This window comes from Dromiciops gliroides, chromosome 1 (genome assembly GCF_019393635.1).
Source record: "Dromiciops gliroides isolate mDroGli1 chromosome 1, mDroGli1.pri, whole genome shotgun sequence".
Classification (NCBI taxonomy): Eukaryota; Metazoa; Chordata; class Mammalia; order Microbiotheria; family Microbiotheriidae; genus Dromiciops; species Dromiciops gliroides.
The window spans coordinates 53,314,188-53,330,186 of NC_057861.1; the positions used below are offsets into that span (position 1 = coordinate 53,314,188).

General features: G+C 45.1%; 2 protein-coding genes across 2 annotated transcripts in view; both read left to right on the forward strand.

Moving 5' to 3' along the window:
* ADAT3 (adenosine deaminase tRNA specific 3) overlaps positions 1-8,432 on the forward strand; it is a 33,545-nt gene extending 25,113 nt beyond the window's left edge. The window contains exon 2 of the mRNA XM_043978663.1: positions 5,865-8,432. Coding sequence (XP_043834598.1) covers positions 5,901-6,980 — 1,080 coding nt within the window. The 5' untranslated portion in view covers positions 5,865-5,900 and the 3' untranslated portion in view covers positions 6,981-8,432. The remainder of the gene's footprint in view (positions 1-5,864) is intronic.
* The window catches only part of SCAMP4 (secretory carrier membrane protein 4), an 83,943-nt gene that overhangs the window by 25,127 nt on the left and 42,817 nt on the right, over positions 1-15,999 (forward strand). The window contains exon 2 of the mRNA XM_043978664.1: positions 13,632-13,688. Coding sequence (XP_043834599.1) covers positions 13,682-13,688 — 7 coding nt within the window. The 5' untranslated portion in view covers positions 13,632-13,681. The remainder of the gene's footprint in view (positions 1-13,631; positions 13,689-15,999) is intronic.

Consider the following 15,999-nt stretch of genomic DNA (forward strand, 5'->3'; position numbering starts at 1 on the left):
CCTACCCCAACGGTGGTGTGTTGATGGTGTGTCTAAGCCTGAAGAGCGGACTGAGAAGGCCAGGGAGACTGACTTAGAGTCAGAGCCTCGCAGACTGGACTCCCTGCTGCGGTCCGAGCTCCCAGCTCTCAGATCACTGACTTCATCATTTGCTCTGCTGGGGGGTAATGAAGAGGAGGGGCGTGTAACCCCTGCTTGGCTGGCAGTCCCCACTGGCCAGCCTCAGGACAACTAAGTGCTTTCCTGTTATGTGGAGTAAGGAGCCAGGAAAAGGCCTTCCCTTCTCTTCTGATCAAATGGCTTCTTTTTGGGTGTGTAAGTTTAACTTGCAGTGAGTAAAACATTTTCTGCTCAGCCTTTCTCTGGTGCATGTGTGCCAAGTATGCTACATGATGCCTTGGCTGCCTGGACTCCAATATATACCATGGAAGAACCTATAACACTAGGATCTAGGAAGGAGGAGGTCTATTCCAGGCCCACTAAGGGACACCCGCTAAGGAAGTGAGGGCACGATGAACTAATGGAACCGTGAAGAGGCCAGTTTGGCTAGAACTCAAAACACTGGAAGGGGAGTGATGTGAAATAAAGCTGGGGAAAATGTCTTGCTCCATAATTAGCCTACCCTTGCATTTTACAAAGGTCGATTGTAGAAATGTAGGTAAGAAACGAGGGCTGGCCTTGTGTCTATTGTTGCTTTGGAGAGCAGTGAGTACTCTCTTCTGGTGAACTAAAAATAATTGAAAAGAAAAGCAAAGGTTGGTTATTTTTTTTGCAGTTCCTAGACTTCAAAAGGGGCCCCTTTAACTAATGACGCACATACTTGACTCATGCTGACTCAGTTGTGTTCAGCTGTGACAGTACCTATTGTGTGTTAAGGACGGTACTGCCTAAGTTCGGGGCCATGTCTTTCAAAGAGCTCTTCGTGTTGCTAGAGTCAAAAGCAGAGTTTTTAGAAACCCAGAGCAATAACCCAGCATGGGAGACTGCTTACCAGAAGCTGTGTGACTGTGACCAAGTCATTTGCCTCTTCTGAAACTCCTTTTCTTCTATATGAAATGATGAAGTTAGACAAAATTATCTCCAGGGTCCATGCCAGGTCTAAATTATATGATTTGTGCTTTTCAATAGTTCAGGTTTCTTAGCCTGCTTCTTAGCTTTGACAGCATCAATGATTTAAATCATTGTTTAAAGACAAATTTTTATTACTATCTTTTGTTTTGGGGTTTGGGGGGATTTTTTTATATCATCAATATTTTCCCCAGTATTCCTCCCCTCTCAGTCATCCCGTAAAAAGGGGGAAAGAGGGGAAAGCTAGGTGGCGCAGTGGATAAAACACCGGCCCTAGATTCAGGAGGACCCAAGTTCAAATCCAGATCCAGACATTTGACACTTACTAGCTGTGTGGCCCTGGGCAAGTCACTTAACCCTCATTGCACTGCCCCCCCCCAAAAAAAAGGGGGAGGGGGGAAAGAAGAGAGAAAAAATTAGTAAACTGTTCAGTACATTAAAACATTGGGCAGGTGGGGCTCCTTAGCCTTGGCAGGCAACCTGCCTAGGGGAAGGAAACCCTGATTTTAAACCTCCCCTGCCTTGCGGCTGTACCCATATATGGGAGAGGCTTCGGGAGTTAACCCCGAGGAAAAATCAGGAGTCAGAGTCCCTTAGGCAGTTGGATGTTGGACATCAGATCCCTCTGGCACCTCCTGCGGTGGCACTGGTGCCAAACTGTATTGGCTCTGCCTCTCCTTTGGATCCACCAGTGTCGCGGAGAGGGAAAACCTGCTGCATGGGCAACAGCTTGTTTTCCATATTTATCTTCCCAGGCCAGCGCCCTGGAGAGGACACTCCAGCTTCTCCTCATGGGGTAGATACAACATGGGATGTGGCAGTTACCAGTTGTAAGTCACTCAGGAGCTGTGGCTCCCGTATCGGACTGCATGGTCACACTGTGGCCTGTGGCTCTTCAAGGCGACGATCCATGGTCATCGGCGACTGGTGGAGGCCTACTACTACATTTTAAAAATCTGGAAAATATATATAGTTGACCACCCCTACAGAAACCCACCTTTGTGAACATCTACTTCTGCAGTGTTGGGGGGTTGGAGGGAAGGTGTTTTCTCAAAAACTTTCTTTGGGACCAGCCTTGTTCTTTGGAATTTTGCAACATTTGGGTGTTTTTTTTTTTTTTATTTCATGAAATATTTCCCAGTTACATGTTGAGTTCCAGATTTTCTCCCTTCTGTCCCTTCCCCCCCCCCTTGATAAGGCAGGCAATTTGATATCAGTTATACATGCGAAGTCATACGGGATGTATTTCCATATGAGCCGGCAACCTTCCCTTTTGGTATTTTTGCTTTGGTTGTTCTTTCCGTTTCCATTGTCATGGACGTTGGGTCTTTCGTTCTTGTAGGTCTTCTATCCTTGGTTATCTTTGCCAGTTTGTTGGGTAGGAGGTGAGACCTCTGGACTGTGATGGGCATTTCTCTTATTAGTGATGTGGAACATTTTTTCACCAGTCAACTTCACTGAAAAAAGATCCATCGTGATTAGCCCTCTTTTCCTCTTGAAATGACTTTGGATGTATTTTTCATTTACTTGCATACATGTGTTAGCCCTTAGTAGAAAGTAAGCTTCCTAAGGGTAGAGATTTTTAGTATTGTCCCTAACAAGGACCTTCCAGCTTACTTGAAGATGATCCTTCCATCTGTAGGCTGTCTGTGCTGTTTTTCTCTAGCTCTCTTTTTTTTAGGACCTCCCCTCTCCCCCTTATGTTAAGCCTAAATTTGCTTTTTTGAAGGTTCTCCCCATTGTTCCAATTTAATGGAATTAGAATTTATATCTTTTTCTCTAGATATTATCCTAATTATATCTCATCAACTATCTTTTTAAAACAGTATTTTATTTTTTCCAATTGCATGTAAAGACGATTTTTAACATTCATTTTAAAAAATTTTGAGTTCCAAATTTTCTAAAGCGGTAAATAGTTTGATGTAGGTTATATATATGAAATTATGTAAAACATATTTCCATATTACTCATGTTGTGAGAGAAGAAACAGACCAAAAGGAAAGAAAAGCCCATGAAAAAATAAAGTGAAAATAGTCTGCTTCAGTCTGCATTCAGACTCCATTGTTCTTTTTTGGGGTGTGGCTAGCATTTTCCATCATAAGTCTTTTGGCTTTGTCTTGGATCATTGTATTGCTGAGAAGAGCTAAGTCTATCACAGCTAATCATCACACAATGTTGTTATTTTGTAAAATGTTCTTCTGGTTCTTTGCACTTGACTCTGCATCAGCTCATACAGGCCTTCCTAGACTTCTCAGAAGCCATCCTTTTCATAATTTCTTACAGTACAGTAGTTAATATTAATTATGTTAATATACCATAACTTGTTCATCCATTCCTCTGTTGGTAGTCACCTCCTTACATACCAGTTCTTTGCTGCTATACCTATGTTTGTACACATTGGTCCTTTTCCTTTTTCTTTGATCTCTTTGGAGTGTAGACCCAAAGTCTAACCCCAGGCCCAGTCGACCAAATTGCTTTCCAGGGTGAATGGCCCAATCCACAGCTCCCCTGACAGTGAGTGCCTCAGTGTGCCTATTCCCTCTGTAACGATTGGAATAACGCCACCTGCTGGATACTTACTGTAGAGGAGTTCTGCCCATGAAGGGAAGGTCTTTGAGGGCAAGACCAGGAGTCAGGAAGTGACGCGGGCTAGTGGGAGGAGGAAGGAAGAGACTGGCGCTCAGTCTCGCGCTCTGGCCTTTGGACTCTGGTGGAGAGCGGAGCTAGAAATGTGCTCTCCCTTTAATAGATAGGAATCTAGGCCTTTCTCTCTCTCTTTACCAAATTCTTCTTTTCCTTAATAAATGCTTAAAAGTCTAACTCTTGCTAAAGCTTATAATTTATTGGCGACCACTCATTAGATATTTTAGACAGACTAGCTAGAATTTTAGCCTTAACACCTCTCAGCCCTTTCAGCTTTTGTCATTTTCCTCTTAATCAGTTTCAGGTATGGTTGACTCTAATCTGCTCCATGAGCTCTTTCTCTCCAACTCTATATTATCTGTAAATTTGAAAAGTCTGCCTCTATCCAAGACATTTAAAAAGGGTGAAACAGTGCAAGCCCAAGTATCTTTCCCTGGGACACTCCACTAGGAACTAAGTTGCTGTGGTCAGCTAGTTTTGATTTACCTGATGATATGATCATGTAGCCCACATTTCTCTCCTATTTTCTCTCCTTGTCCAATATCAGTTTAATTCAGTGCATGCTTTGTGTAAGGTACAGTGACAGGCACTGAAGATACAAAAACAGCATAGGGTGTGGACATTCTTCTCTTGGGTTCCAAAGTACGCACAGACAAGTAAATGCCAGGGAATCGAGGAAGGAGAAAGCACTAACAAGGTGGGGAGACGAATCAGGATAGGCTTGAATAAACAGGTAGCACTGGCGCTGTGCTTTGAAGGAAGCTAGAGGCTCTAAGAGAATAAGAATGTAGGTGTCCAGGAAGCCTGGGCAAAGGCATGGAGATAGGAAATGGAATATCAAGCCTGAGGAACAGTTCATGGGCCAGTTTGGGGAAAACAGAGGACACATAAAGGAACAATAAGAATTGCCTAGAAATGTAGGCGAAGGCTAGATTGGGAAGGCCTTTTCATGTCAGGCTGAGTCATCTGTATTTTATCCTAGAGGTGAAAGGCAATCACTGAAGAGTTTTGAGCAGCACGTGGGTGACATCTGATCTGTGGATGACAGTGCACAGTATAAATGCCAGTCACAAGTATTAACGTGCTAGTATTGTCTATGAAGAGGCAGGTAGTGAGTTCCAGAGGGGTGCTTTCAGATAAATTTGGAGACAATGAGGAACCCATCAGGTGGTAGCCTGTGCTTCAGCTGAGGGGAGAGGACATTGGAGTTGGGGTCAGGGAAACCAGTGGTCAAATCCTCCTCCTTCTGACACTTCTTAGCTTTGCCACCCTGGGCAAGTCATTTAACCCCTCCTTGCATCAGTAAAGGAGGGTGTCGGGTTTTTAGATTCTTTCTCAACTCTAAAGCTGTGATCTCTAAGGTGGGGGGTTGGGCTAGGTGACCGCTAAGAGTCTGAACTGTGGTCCTGGATAGAGATGACTGCTCTGAATTGAGTCTCACTTAAAGGACGTCTCACTTAAAGGACTGCAAGGGGTCCTAGAGCTCATTTAGTCTAACTCGCTGATTTTACAGGTGGAGAAACTGAGGCTCAGGGATGGAAACAGTTTATTTCAGGGCATACCAGAACTCTGTGCAAAGCTAGGACTAGAGTGCCGGTCTTCTGACTCCCTGATGCTGCTTACAAACAGGAGCTATGAGATCCAGGGCTCATTATCGCCCAGGGTTGGGTCCTGGGACAATTTGGCATCAGCAGTGGGCAAACCCTTCATACCCCTAGGAGGCCACCAGAGACCCTACAACAAACTGTGTGTGGGAGGAATGCAGTAAGAGTCACAAAGGAGGTTGTTTCTTCTTGGGCCAGTCGATTCTAGGAGCCGTGCCGAACGGGTAGTGCTTTTGAGACTGTTACAGAGCACCTTGCCTGCATTCCCTCAGTTGGGCTTCCCGGCATTCTAGGGAACTATAGGGACTGCCATCCCCATTTTACAGATGAGGAAACTGAGACTCAGAGAGGTGAATTGACTTGCCCGTGGTCCCTTAAACAGAATCAGTGTCAGAGGTGGGATTTGAACCCAGGTCTGCCATACCTCGTGTCCAATGCTCTCTCCACTTTGCGGCATTGTCTGTCCATGTAACTGGCTTTACTTAGGCCTGCCTGCTGCCTCCCTCCGATTGACAGATGTTGCTCTCCTCCGATCTCTGTCTCCTACAGTCAAAGTCTTTGCGGCCTACTATCTCGGTGAAGAAGATGGACCGTGTCCTGTGCCCAGGGGAACATGGTGAAGAGAATGGCTCGGTAATGGAACACAAGGCACTTCCTTGGCAGATCTTCCCGGTCCTTTCAGATCAGCAGTCTCAGGGAGTTGAACTGGTCTTGGCATACGCAGTACCTATCCTGGACAAGAAAAAGACTTCTCGCTTGGTGAAGGAAATTTCAGCTGTGTACCCCCTGGAGGGCCAGCAGCATCTCAGAAGGGTCCGGGCATGCACGGATAAGGCCAGTCCTCACCCACTGGAGATGTTGATTCGTTTAGCAAAGCCTGGGGAAGAGAAGGCAGAAGGCCTGCACACGCTTTCAGAGCTCCTAGCCGATAAACCAGTTGACTGCGGTGGCCTAGGAGAACCGTTCCTTGTTCATGTGCCTGCCCACCCCCCTTTGACTAGGGTGCAGTTTGAGGAAGCCAAGTCCCATTGGCCTACGGCCTTTCATGAAGACAAATATGTCGCCAGTGCCCTCACAGGGCACCTCTTCTCAAGGGAAGACAAGGTGAAGATGCAAACTTACATGAAACAAGCCGTCTGGGCAGCCCAGCAAGGAGCAGAGAAGGGGATGAAGGCTATTGGAGCTGTGGTTGTTGATCCAGCCACAGAAACCGTTCTTGCTGTAGGCCATGACTGCAGAAGTGCCTCAAATCCCTTGCTGCATGCCACAATGGTCTGCATAGACCTTGTTGCTCAAGGGCAGGGGAGGGGCACGTATAATTTTAAATCTTACCCTGCTTGCACCTTCTCTCCATTGGGGAACAGAGACCCATCAGTCTCAAAAGCTATCCGAGCTGGGACAGTGCGAAAATCTGAATCCAGAGATGATGGGCTGCCCTATATCTGTACTGGCTATGAGCTTTATGTCACAAGGGAGCCGTGTGTAATGTGTGCCATGGCTCTGGTACATTCCCGGATTCAAAGGGTCTTCTATGGGATAGCATCACCCGACGGGGCCCTGGGCACCAAATATAAGATTCACACCAGACAGGATCTCAATCATCGTTTCGAGGTGTTCAGAGGCATCTTGGAGGACCAGTGTTGTTCCTTAATCAAAGCTAGCTAGGCAGACAGCCAGTCGCGCAAATGGCTTTCACTTTTCTTTCCCAGTTCCTTCTCTTTTCATCACAGTGCAGCCCATATCCTATCCCCCTGTCTCCCACGTAGCCAGGAGACTTCTCTTCACCAGTGCTAGCTATCCTTAGGTAGGGAGAATTGCCACGTAGTCAGTTCTCTTGCTGCCTCTTTTTTATGATCTAGCTGTTTGTCGCTAAAGACAAAAATTCAAGGGACAGCTAGGTGGCGCAATGGATAAAACACCAGCCCTGGATTCAGGAGGACCTGAGTTCAAATGTGACCTCAGATACTTGACGCTTAACTAGCTGTGCAACCCTGGAAAAGTCACTTAACTCTCATTGCCCCGCCCCCTCCCCCCCCAAAATTCAGTAAGGATTCAGAACATCACTTCTCCTGTTACATTTATAAATTTGTTTTGATACTTACTGGCTAATCACCTGGCTAAAATGATTTGGTGCATGCCCTTCTTATGATCATGCAAATTAAGTCCATGCCTATCCAGATGGAACTTATACTGCATAGCATTTCAAACTGGGGGCCCTTGTTGGTATGTGACTAGGATGTGGGGCCTCTAGCAGCATTATGAGGTGGGAGAACCATTCCTTTGTTTTTAAAGCTTGAAAATCTTGGATGTTACGTTTTAGGATAACTGTGATTGTCTTTTTTATTAAATTATGGAAAACAAATCTTGAAATACCAAAATAAAAATAGGAGAAATCAATTTGGATCATTGCTAGAACTTATTAGCAGTGTGAACGTGGACAGGGTGTGTCATTTCTGTGACATTGAGTTTTCTCATCTGTGAAATGGGGATAACACTATTTTTACTACCTACCTCACAGGGTTGTTGTGGGGAAAACACTTTGCAGACCTTCAAGGGCCATGCAAATGTGGGTGGGTTATTAGCATTGTTAGCACTGAGGCCTAGGCACCACACAGCCATGCCTGTGTTGATCAGCTTCTGCAGTGTCTGTGATGGGCTGAGAATCTTCAGTGCCCATTTGGGGACCTCCAGAGAGCGGTGAGTTAGGCTGAGCAGCGTTTCACACTGGGCACCCTTGGTGGAGCATGACTTGGGAAAATACTTCACCAGCAGCATGATGAATGAGGTGGGAGAACCATTCCTATGTCTTTTAAAAATCTCTAAAGCCCGGGTTGTGACTCTCGCAATGGAGGAGGTGACTGCTCTAACAGAACACTGGACACTGGATTTGGAGTGAGAGGACCTGGTGCCAAACACATGGTCATGTGACAGTGATCAAGGCACTTCCTCTCCTGGGGCCTCAGTTTCCTCATCTACGAAGATGAAGGGGTTGGATTAGTTGTAAGATCCCTTCTGGCTTCAAATCATGCTGGGCCAGTATTGCAAAAACTGGCTGATTCAGGGACTAGATTGCACATGCATAGAAGGGAAAAGATTGCTGCAGAACCCAGGAGCTTAACAGATAGAGGTTGAATTCAGTTCAATAAACATTTTTTTTTATTTAAAAAATTTTTTCATTGATATTGTTTGGTTTTATATCACTTCTTTTTTTCCCCGCTGTTATCCCTTCCAAAACCCTCTCCCAGAGAGGTATTTCTTATAATAAAGAAGAAAAAAGAGAAAGGGGGGAAAATTGTAAAACTAACCATCTTAACAACAACAAAAAAGACACATTCAGTGTTGCAAACCCATGGTCCATCGCTTATGTAATGAGGTGGTGAAGGAACTATCTTTCCCCCATTAGAATGTAAGCTCTTTGAGGGCAGGGACTATTTTGCTTGTCTATGTATCTCCAGAGGTTGGCACAGAGTAAGTACTTAACAATACTTTCATCTCTCTTCTCCCCTCTTCTTTTTTGGAGCCAAGCTTGGGCTTTATAATTTTGCAACATTCATTTTCATTTATTTGGCAATTACTGTTGTGTAGATTTTTTTCTTCAGGTTACTTCACTTTGAATCAATTCCTTATGTCCTTCCATGCTTTTCTGTGTTCATTATTTATGGTTTCTTGCAGTACTGTCAAATTCCATTATATTCATGTACCACAATTTGTTTAGCCACTCACCAGTGGGTGGGCATCTACTTTGTTTCTTTGTTCCCACACACACACAAAAATGCTGCTATAAATATATGGAGCCTTTTGTTTTTGTTTGGTTTTTGACATTAACATCCTTAGACCATATATGAACACTGCATAATTCCATATTACTTTCCAGAATGGTTGTACTAATTTATAGCTCCACCAACAATGCATTAGTGTGCCTGTTTTCCACAGCTCTTTCAGCATTTACAGTTCCCATCACCAGACATTTATTTAGTGACCAGATGTCAGACTCTGTGCTAGGCATGGAGAAGACAAAGACAAAAATAATCTTTGCCCTTAAGGAGTGTACATTTTACTGGGGTGATAGTGATATATCATGTCTACTGATGAATAGATGCTAAGTACAAAACCATTTTGGTTTACTAATAATTGGAAGGGATCAGGAAAGGATTTATGTAAGTGATGGCCCATGAGCTGAGCCTTGAAAGAAGCAAAGGATTCAGAGAGGTGTGGTGGGTTGGGAAGAAGTGCATTCCAGGCATAGAAGACAGTGTGTACAAAGACAGGGGGTATGAAGTAGATTATCTCAGTGGTGGAACAGCTGAGAGGCCAGTAGTAGAATTGTGGTAGAATTGAATTTATATCCACTTTAACAAGGAAGTGCAATATTCTTCCAGTGTTTACAGCTGATCCTAGGAGATGAGGGTGTGTGTGTATTTGTGCACATGTAGGGATAGGTAGGTAGAGCATTTGATCTGGAGTCAGGAAGACCCAAGTTCAAATGAGTTTAAATCTGGCCTCAGAGACAAGTATTAGCTCTTAATTTCAGCATTTATAAAATGGGGATAATAATAGCTCCTACCTCCCACAGTTGTGAGCATAAAGTGAAATATTTCTAAGTGTTTTACAAAACCTCAAAGTTCTACATAAATGGTTGTTATTATTATTAGCGGTTATTATTGCTAACTGGGTACTATATTCACTTTTTTCTGCCTGCTGAAGTATATATGCTTTTAGCCCCCTCTAAAATTTGGTACTTGGAGACAGAGTTCCAGTTGCATGTCCTAGTTACAGTTTTTGGCTTTTTTTTTTTTTAGTATCTTCCACTGGACCTTGCACAATGCCTAGTACATAGGAGGTGTTCAGTAAATATTTATCAATTTATTATTGATTTCTAAAAATTAAGTATTCATTAATGAGTTCTATCCATGGGAAAATTAGGTTTCTAATTCTGATTTGAAATAGTAAGTTACATCTTTAAGATAAACTAGAAAAATTAGATAAACAAGATAAATTAGAATTATCTATGTGTTATAAGGTACTTCTGTCTAACCTTTGGTGGTTCTCTATTTTGGGGGTGGGGGCTGGGCAGTGGGGGTTAAGTGACTTGCCCAGGGTCACACAGCTAGTGAGTGTCAAGTGTCTGAGGCCATATTTGACTTCAGGTCCTCCTGAATCCAGGGTCGGTGCTTTATCCACTGCGCCACCTAGCTGCTCCTTTCTGTCTAACCTTTGACAGCAAACTTGAAGTAATCATCTTCTCCCAAAGAATTTTCCCGTCATCCTAACACTCTACTTCTGTTGGTAGCATCACCTAAGGTTAGTTTTCTCATCCATAAAATGGGGATAAAAATGTATGATTAACTTCCTCAAAGGAGCATTGTGAGGAAACACTCTGCGTGTGGTAAAGGGATAGAGAAACGGGTGATCTGCTTATCATTCTGTACAGTAACATACAGGTAGTTTTGTGGGAGTGAATGGACTATTACAGATCAAGCCCCATTTAAAGAAATTGAAGCACTTCTTGCTCCTTTTTTCCCCACTCTATTTCTTTGCCCGAAACCTTCCTTTTGTCCCTCTGCTCCTGGTGTTTTCTCTGACTGTCTTCTTTGCTTGAAATGCTCTCCCTCCTTACTTCCACTTCCTAATCTCCCTGACTTCCTTCAAGTCCCGCTGCAGTCCCAACTTCTACAGGAAACTCTTCCTAATCCCCCTTAATTCTAGCGCCTTGCCTGTGAGACTGCCCCATTTGATCCGATCTCAGTCTTGTTTGCACACAGCTGTGTGTGCATGTTGTCTTCCCTATTGGACTGGGAGCTCCTTGAGGACAGGAACACTTTTGCCTTTCTTTGTATCCCCAGCTTTTAGCACAGTGCCTGGCATGGAGGAAGCCCTATGGAAATGTTACAGCTATTTATTTCCTCATTATTATTACTGTCGTTGCTATTTTCTTCACTGGTGTGTTCCTTATACTAATGATGTCACAGGTCCTCTCTGTCAGGAATCCCATTCAGTGAGTCCATGATAAAATCCTGTTATTGAATGAAATTGATTGTCTAACACCAGTGGATCCGTGATGGTAACAGGATGGGCCCTTTGTGTGATTCTTGGCTGTGCCTTTCCACACCTCTTAGATTCAAGATCTACTCAGTGCACCAGAGCCCTTCCTATCCTGGTTCTCCCATTTCCTGGATACCAACACAGCTCTGAGGCAGCCCCTTGTGTCAGTTCAGGATTGGCCTTTGGCCTTTGCAGGTCGTACATGTCTTCTCTTGCTCCTTTCATCATTTGTGACATACTATAGCCAGTATCCACCTTGTTGTTCAGTCGTGTCCAACTCTCCGTGATCTCATTAGGGATTTTCTTGGCTGGGATTCTGAAATGGTTTGCCATTTCCTTCTCCAGCTAATTTTACTGATGAGAAAACTGAGGTAAACAGGGTTAAGTGACTTGCCCAAGGTCACGTATCTAGGGAGTGTCTCAGGCCACATTTGAACTCAAGAAAATGACTTTCTGACTCCAGGCCTGGTACTCTATGCACTACACCACCTAGCTGCCCCTGTATATACCTACTCTGTGTCTTTTTCTTGCATTTTGAATTCTGAGATCATGGTTCCAGTGATGCACAGTCCTGTAGCATCCCTGGGAGAAACTCCATGTGTCGTGTTTGTAACAGTGAACAGTATGGGCTCAGTGAAGGGGCCTGTGCCTTTTCTCCTGTGCAGCTCAGCCTGATCCCTTCCTTCTGTGGCGCAGCTGATGGACACATCTGTAGCTGGGGGCTCAAACCCAAATAGAAACAGGGCCACTAAACTGTACACAAGGATCTTTGCAGGCTGCATATTGACTTAGAAAACCACATAGTGACATCATCTGTGTTCTATCATTTTTTTTTATTTGGTTAACTATTTTCCGTTTTTAATCTGGTTCAGGAATGTCGGGGGGGGGCACCCCAGGCTATGGTATCTGTCTAAGATAGAGAGGAATGAAGGGACTAATGCATTGCTTTGCCTGTCCAAATGCATGTCATAATGATAATTGTGTCAGAAAGGCAGGGCTTGGCCTTTTAGAATGAATTTCTTAAAAGACATTGAGGATTCTTTCAGTCCTCATTCTCCTCGGCCTCTGCACACTTTGACATCATTGATCACCTTCTCCTCCTTGATCGTCTCTTCTCTTTAGGTTTTTGGGACCCCACCTTCTCCCGACCTCTCCTCTGTCTCCTTTGCTGGCTCCTCCTCTAGTCTAGGCCTCCTTACCTGTAGGTGCCCCTCAAGGCTCTGTCGTGGGTCCTCTTTTTCTCTTCCCTCTCTGCTACTTCATTTAGTGATCTCATCAGTTCCTATGGATTATCAGCTCTATGCTAATGATTCTCAGGTCTGCCTATCCTGCCCCAACCTCTCTGCTGCCTTCAAGTCTTAGATCTGCCTTTGAAACATCTCAGACTCAATCTCCAGGAGACATTTTAAACTCGACATGTCCCAAACTGAGCTCATCTCCCCCCCCCAACAGTCTTCCCCTCCTCATTACTATAGAGGGCCACACCATCCTCCCAGCCCCATGGGCTCATGGCTGAGGAATCCACCTATACTCTTTACTCTCACACATATCCAAGCTGTTGCCAAGGCCTGACAATTTCACCTTTGCAGCCTCTCCAATACACCCCCTTCTCTCCTTGGACACTGTCACCCTCTAATGCAAGACCTCACGCCTCATGCCCTGATTGCTGGGATAGCCTGCGGGGGGTGGGGTGGGGGATCCTCCAGTGGTTTCCTGTTGCTTCTGTTGGGCATTGAAAGCCCTTTGTAACTTCGGCCCCTCCTGCCTTTCTAGTCTCCCACACCTTCCTCCCCACAGTACACTCGTAGCCCATGACAGTGGCCTCCTGCCTTTTCTGTGGCATTCTCTCTGATTGTTCTCAGCCTGGAATACTTTCCTTCTTCAGCTCTACCTACTGACTTTGCTGGCTTCCTTGATGTCCCATCTTTTACTGGAAGCCTTTCCTAACTCCTCTGACCTCCAGTGCCTTCTCTCTGTTATTTCTTTCCTATATATCCTGTATGTGGCTCAATTTGTATATATCTGTTTGCACATTGTCCCCCTCATTAAACTATAAGCTCCTTGAGGACAGGGGCAATCTTTTGTCTCTTTCTGTATCTCTGGTGTTTAGCACAGTGCCTGGTATATAGGAGGTGTTTAATGAGTGTTTAGTGATTGGACTCGGCAGCTGAACGTGAGGTTGTACATCGCGTAGCAAATGTTTTCCAGCCAAACACCACTTAGGGCAACTGCACTTGGTGGGACTCATATGACTTCTGTCTCCTTCTCTTCTAGGGTCACTGTCCTCATCAGCCCACTGACTTGTGAGAGCTTCTGGACCAGCAATGTCAGGTAAAGAACACTGTCCTGGACAGCACAGTGACAAATGGCACAAGTGGCAAATGCCTAAGGACAAGGTGGCTGGATTGACTCATTTGTGTGACTTGGAATTCCTTGTTCTCCAGGCATCTGTGAGGGTGGAAATGCTCAGTGTCCACGCTGAGCAGCTTGGAGAAGCTCTGCTGTTCTGTTCTCTTACCTCGACTGCTGATTCGTGCATTAATTGAGTGAAGATTTGCGGGGCCTGCCTGTGTGTGGCCCTGTGCTCTAAGCCTCAGGGGCAGCGATAGATTTGGAATCATTTTGTAAACAGTTGTTGTATGCAAAGCACTGAGTCCCTGTCCTCAGAAAGCTTTGATTCTACCGGGGCATGGCCACAGGCCAGTGCTCTTTGTGGTAGTGGGTGGTAGTGGGGCAAAGGGCAGATCCAGACAAAGTGTTCTAGGAACGGGGCAAGGCAAAAACCACTTTCACTTGAGGGAAATTTGGACTGAGGGCTGGAAAGGGCCTTAGATTCCCTTTGATTCATTTTACAAATGAGGAAACTGAGGACTAGAGGGGGAAGTGTCTTGTCTCCGTAGCAGGCCTGGGATTGCTGCCCCAGATCCCCTGCCTCAAAAGTCACTTCAGTGACTGCAGTTCCCAGCTGGGGTCAGCCCACTCCCCTAGCGCGAGAGAGAATTGCCTGAGAAAGCTTTTCCAGGCACGTGTTGCTGCCATCCTGGACCCTTCCTTCCTGTGCTTGGAAGTCTGGTCCTTGCCTTGCAGCTTCCTCCTTGGGTCCTGGCCATTTCTGGGCTGATCTTCCACTTTGATCTCCCCTGTTGCTGTTAACGTCACCCTTCCTCCCTGGTGACCAAGGCCTCTCTGGGATTGCTTCCTATCTCTTGAAGATTCAACTTTGATCTACATATTATTCCCTATTTGCTCTGAAAAAAATTTTTTTTCCTCAATTATGTGTAAAGAAAAACATTTGGGTTTTTTTTTCCCAATTTGAGTTGCAAATTCTTCCCTCTCTTCCCCTCCCTCCTGCTTGAGGAGGTCATCCATGTGCTGTCATGCAAAACATTTTCATATTAGCCATGTTACAAAGGAAAATGCAGACCCAAAACCCCAAAATAATAAATTAGGTAAAAGAAAGCCTTCTTCAATCTCTATTTGAGACTCCGTCAGTTCTTCCTCTGAAAGTTAATAGCATTTTGCATCCTAAATCCTTCCCAATTGTCCATGATCACGTATGGCTGAAAATAGCCCTGTTTACTCTTTTCTTTCATCCTTCCCTCCTTCCTTCATTCCTTCCTTCCTTTCTTTCTTTCTTTCTTTCTTTCTTTCTTTCTTTCTTTCTTTCTTTCTTTCTTTCTTTCTTTCTTTCTTTCTTTCTTTCTTTCTTTCTTTCTTTCTTTCTTTCTTTCTTTCTTTCTTTCTTTCTTTCTTTCTTTCTTTCTTCGGAGCAATAAGGGTTAAGTGACTTGCCCAGGGTCACACAGCTAGTAAGTGTCAAGTGTCTAAGGTCTGATTTGAACTCAGGTCCTCCTGAATCCAGGGCCAGTGCTTTATCCACTGCGCCACCTAGCTGTCCCCCAGTTCTGTTTACTCTTATTACTTGTCTAGCTATGGGCCTCAGTTTCCTCGTCTCTAAAATGGAGAGACTATGCAGGCATTAAGTGCAGGCCGTCTGTCGGACTGTACTCACGGGGAGACAAAGAAAGGTCAGGACAGCCTGTGCGGGTCCTCCAGCCTAGGTTGTTGTGAAGAGTAGGCCACGTTGCCCTTTCAGCACTCCACAAGTGAGGCTGGTTATCTTGGCTCCTTGGTTTGGCCCCCAGCTAGGATTTGCCTGATCCTCATCTGCCCCAGCCCATCGTGGGCTGTGACGAAGCACCCACTCTAGCTCCGGTTCCGGCCCCTCCTTCCAGAGGACACACTGGACACAATCGGTGGCTTGTATTTCCATGTCCAGCAGCACTTGGAGGGGGAGGAAGTTGGCCAGGAGGTAGCTGAAAGTGAAAGGGGTGTGTTGGCTTTGGGCTGTGTCATTCAGTTCCAGTGACCGTGTCATTTTCCTCTTGCTGTCTTTGCCCTCCATGAGAAGGCCCCACCCAGCTCCTCATTGTAGCGTAAGAGTGACCCCCATAGGTGGGGGTAGTGGAGCCCAAGCTCGGGCAGGTCCTTCCTTCAGAAGGGAATCAGAATAATGACAATAACTAGCATTTTTATAACAAAGCCCTTGACAGAGATTATCTCATTGGATCCTCACAACACCCCTGGGGGGAGGTGCCATTATTATCATCCCCATTTTACAGATGAAGAAACTGGGGCAAAG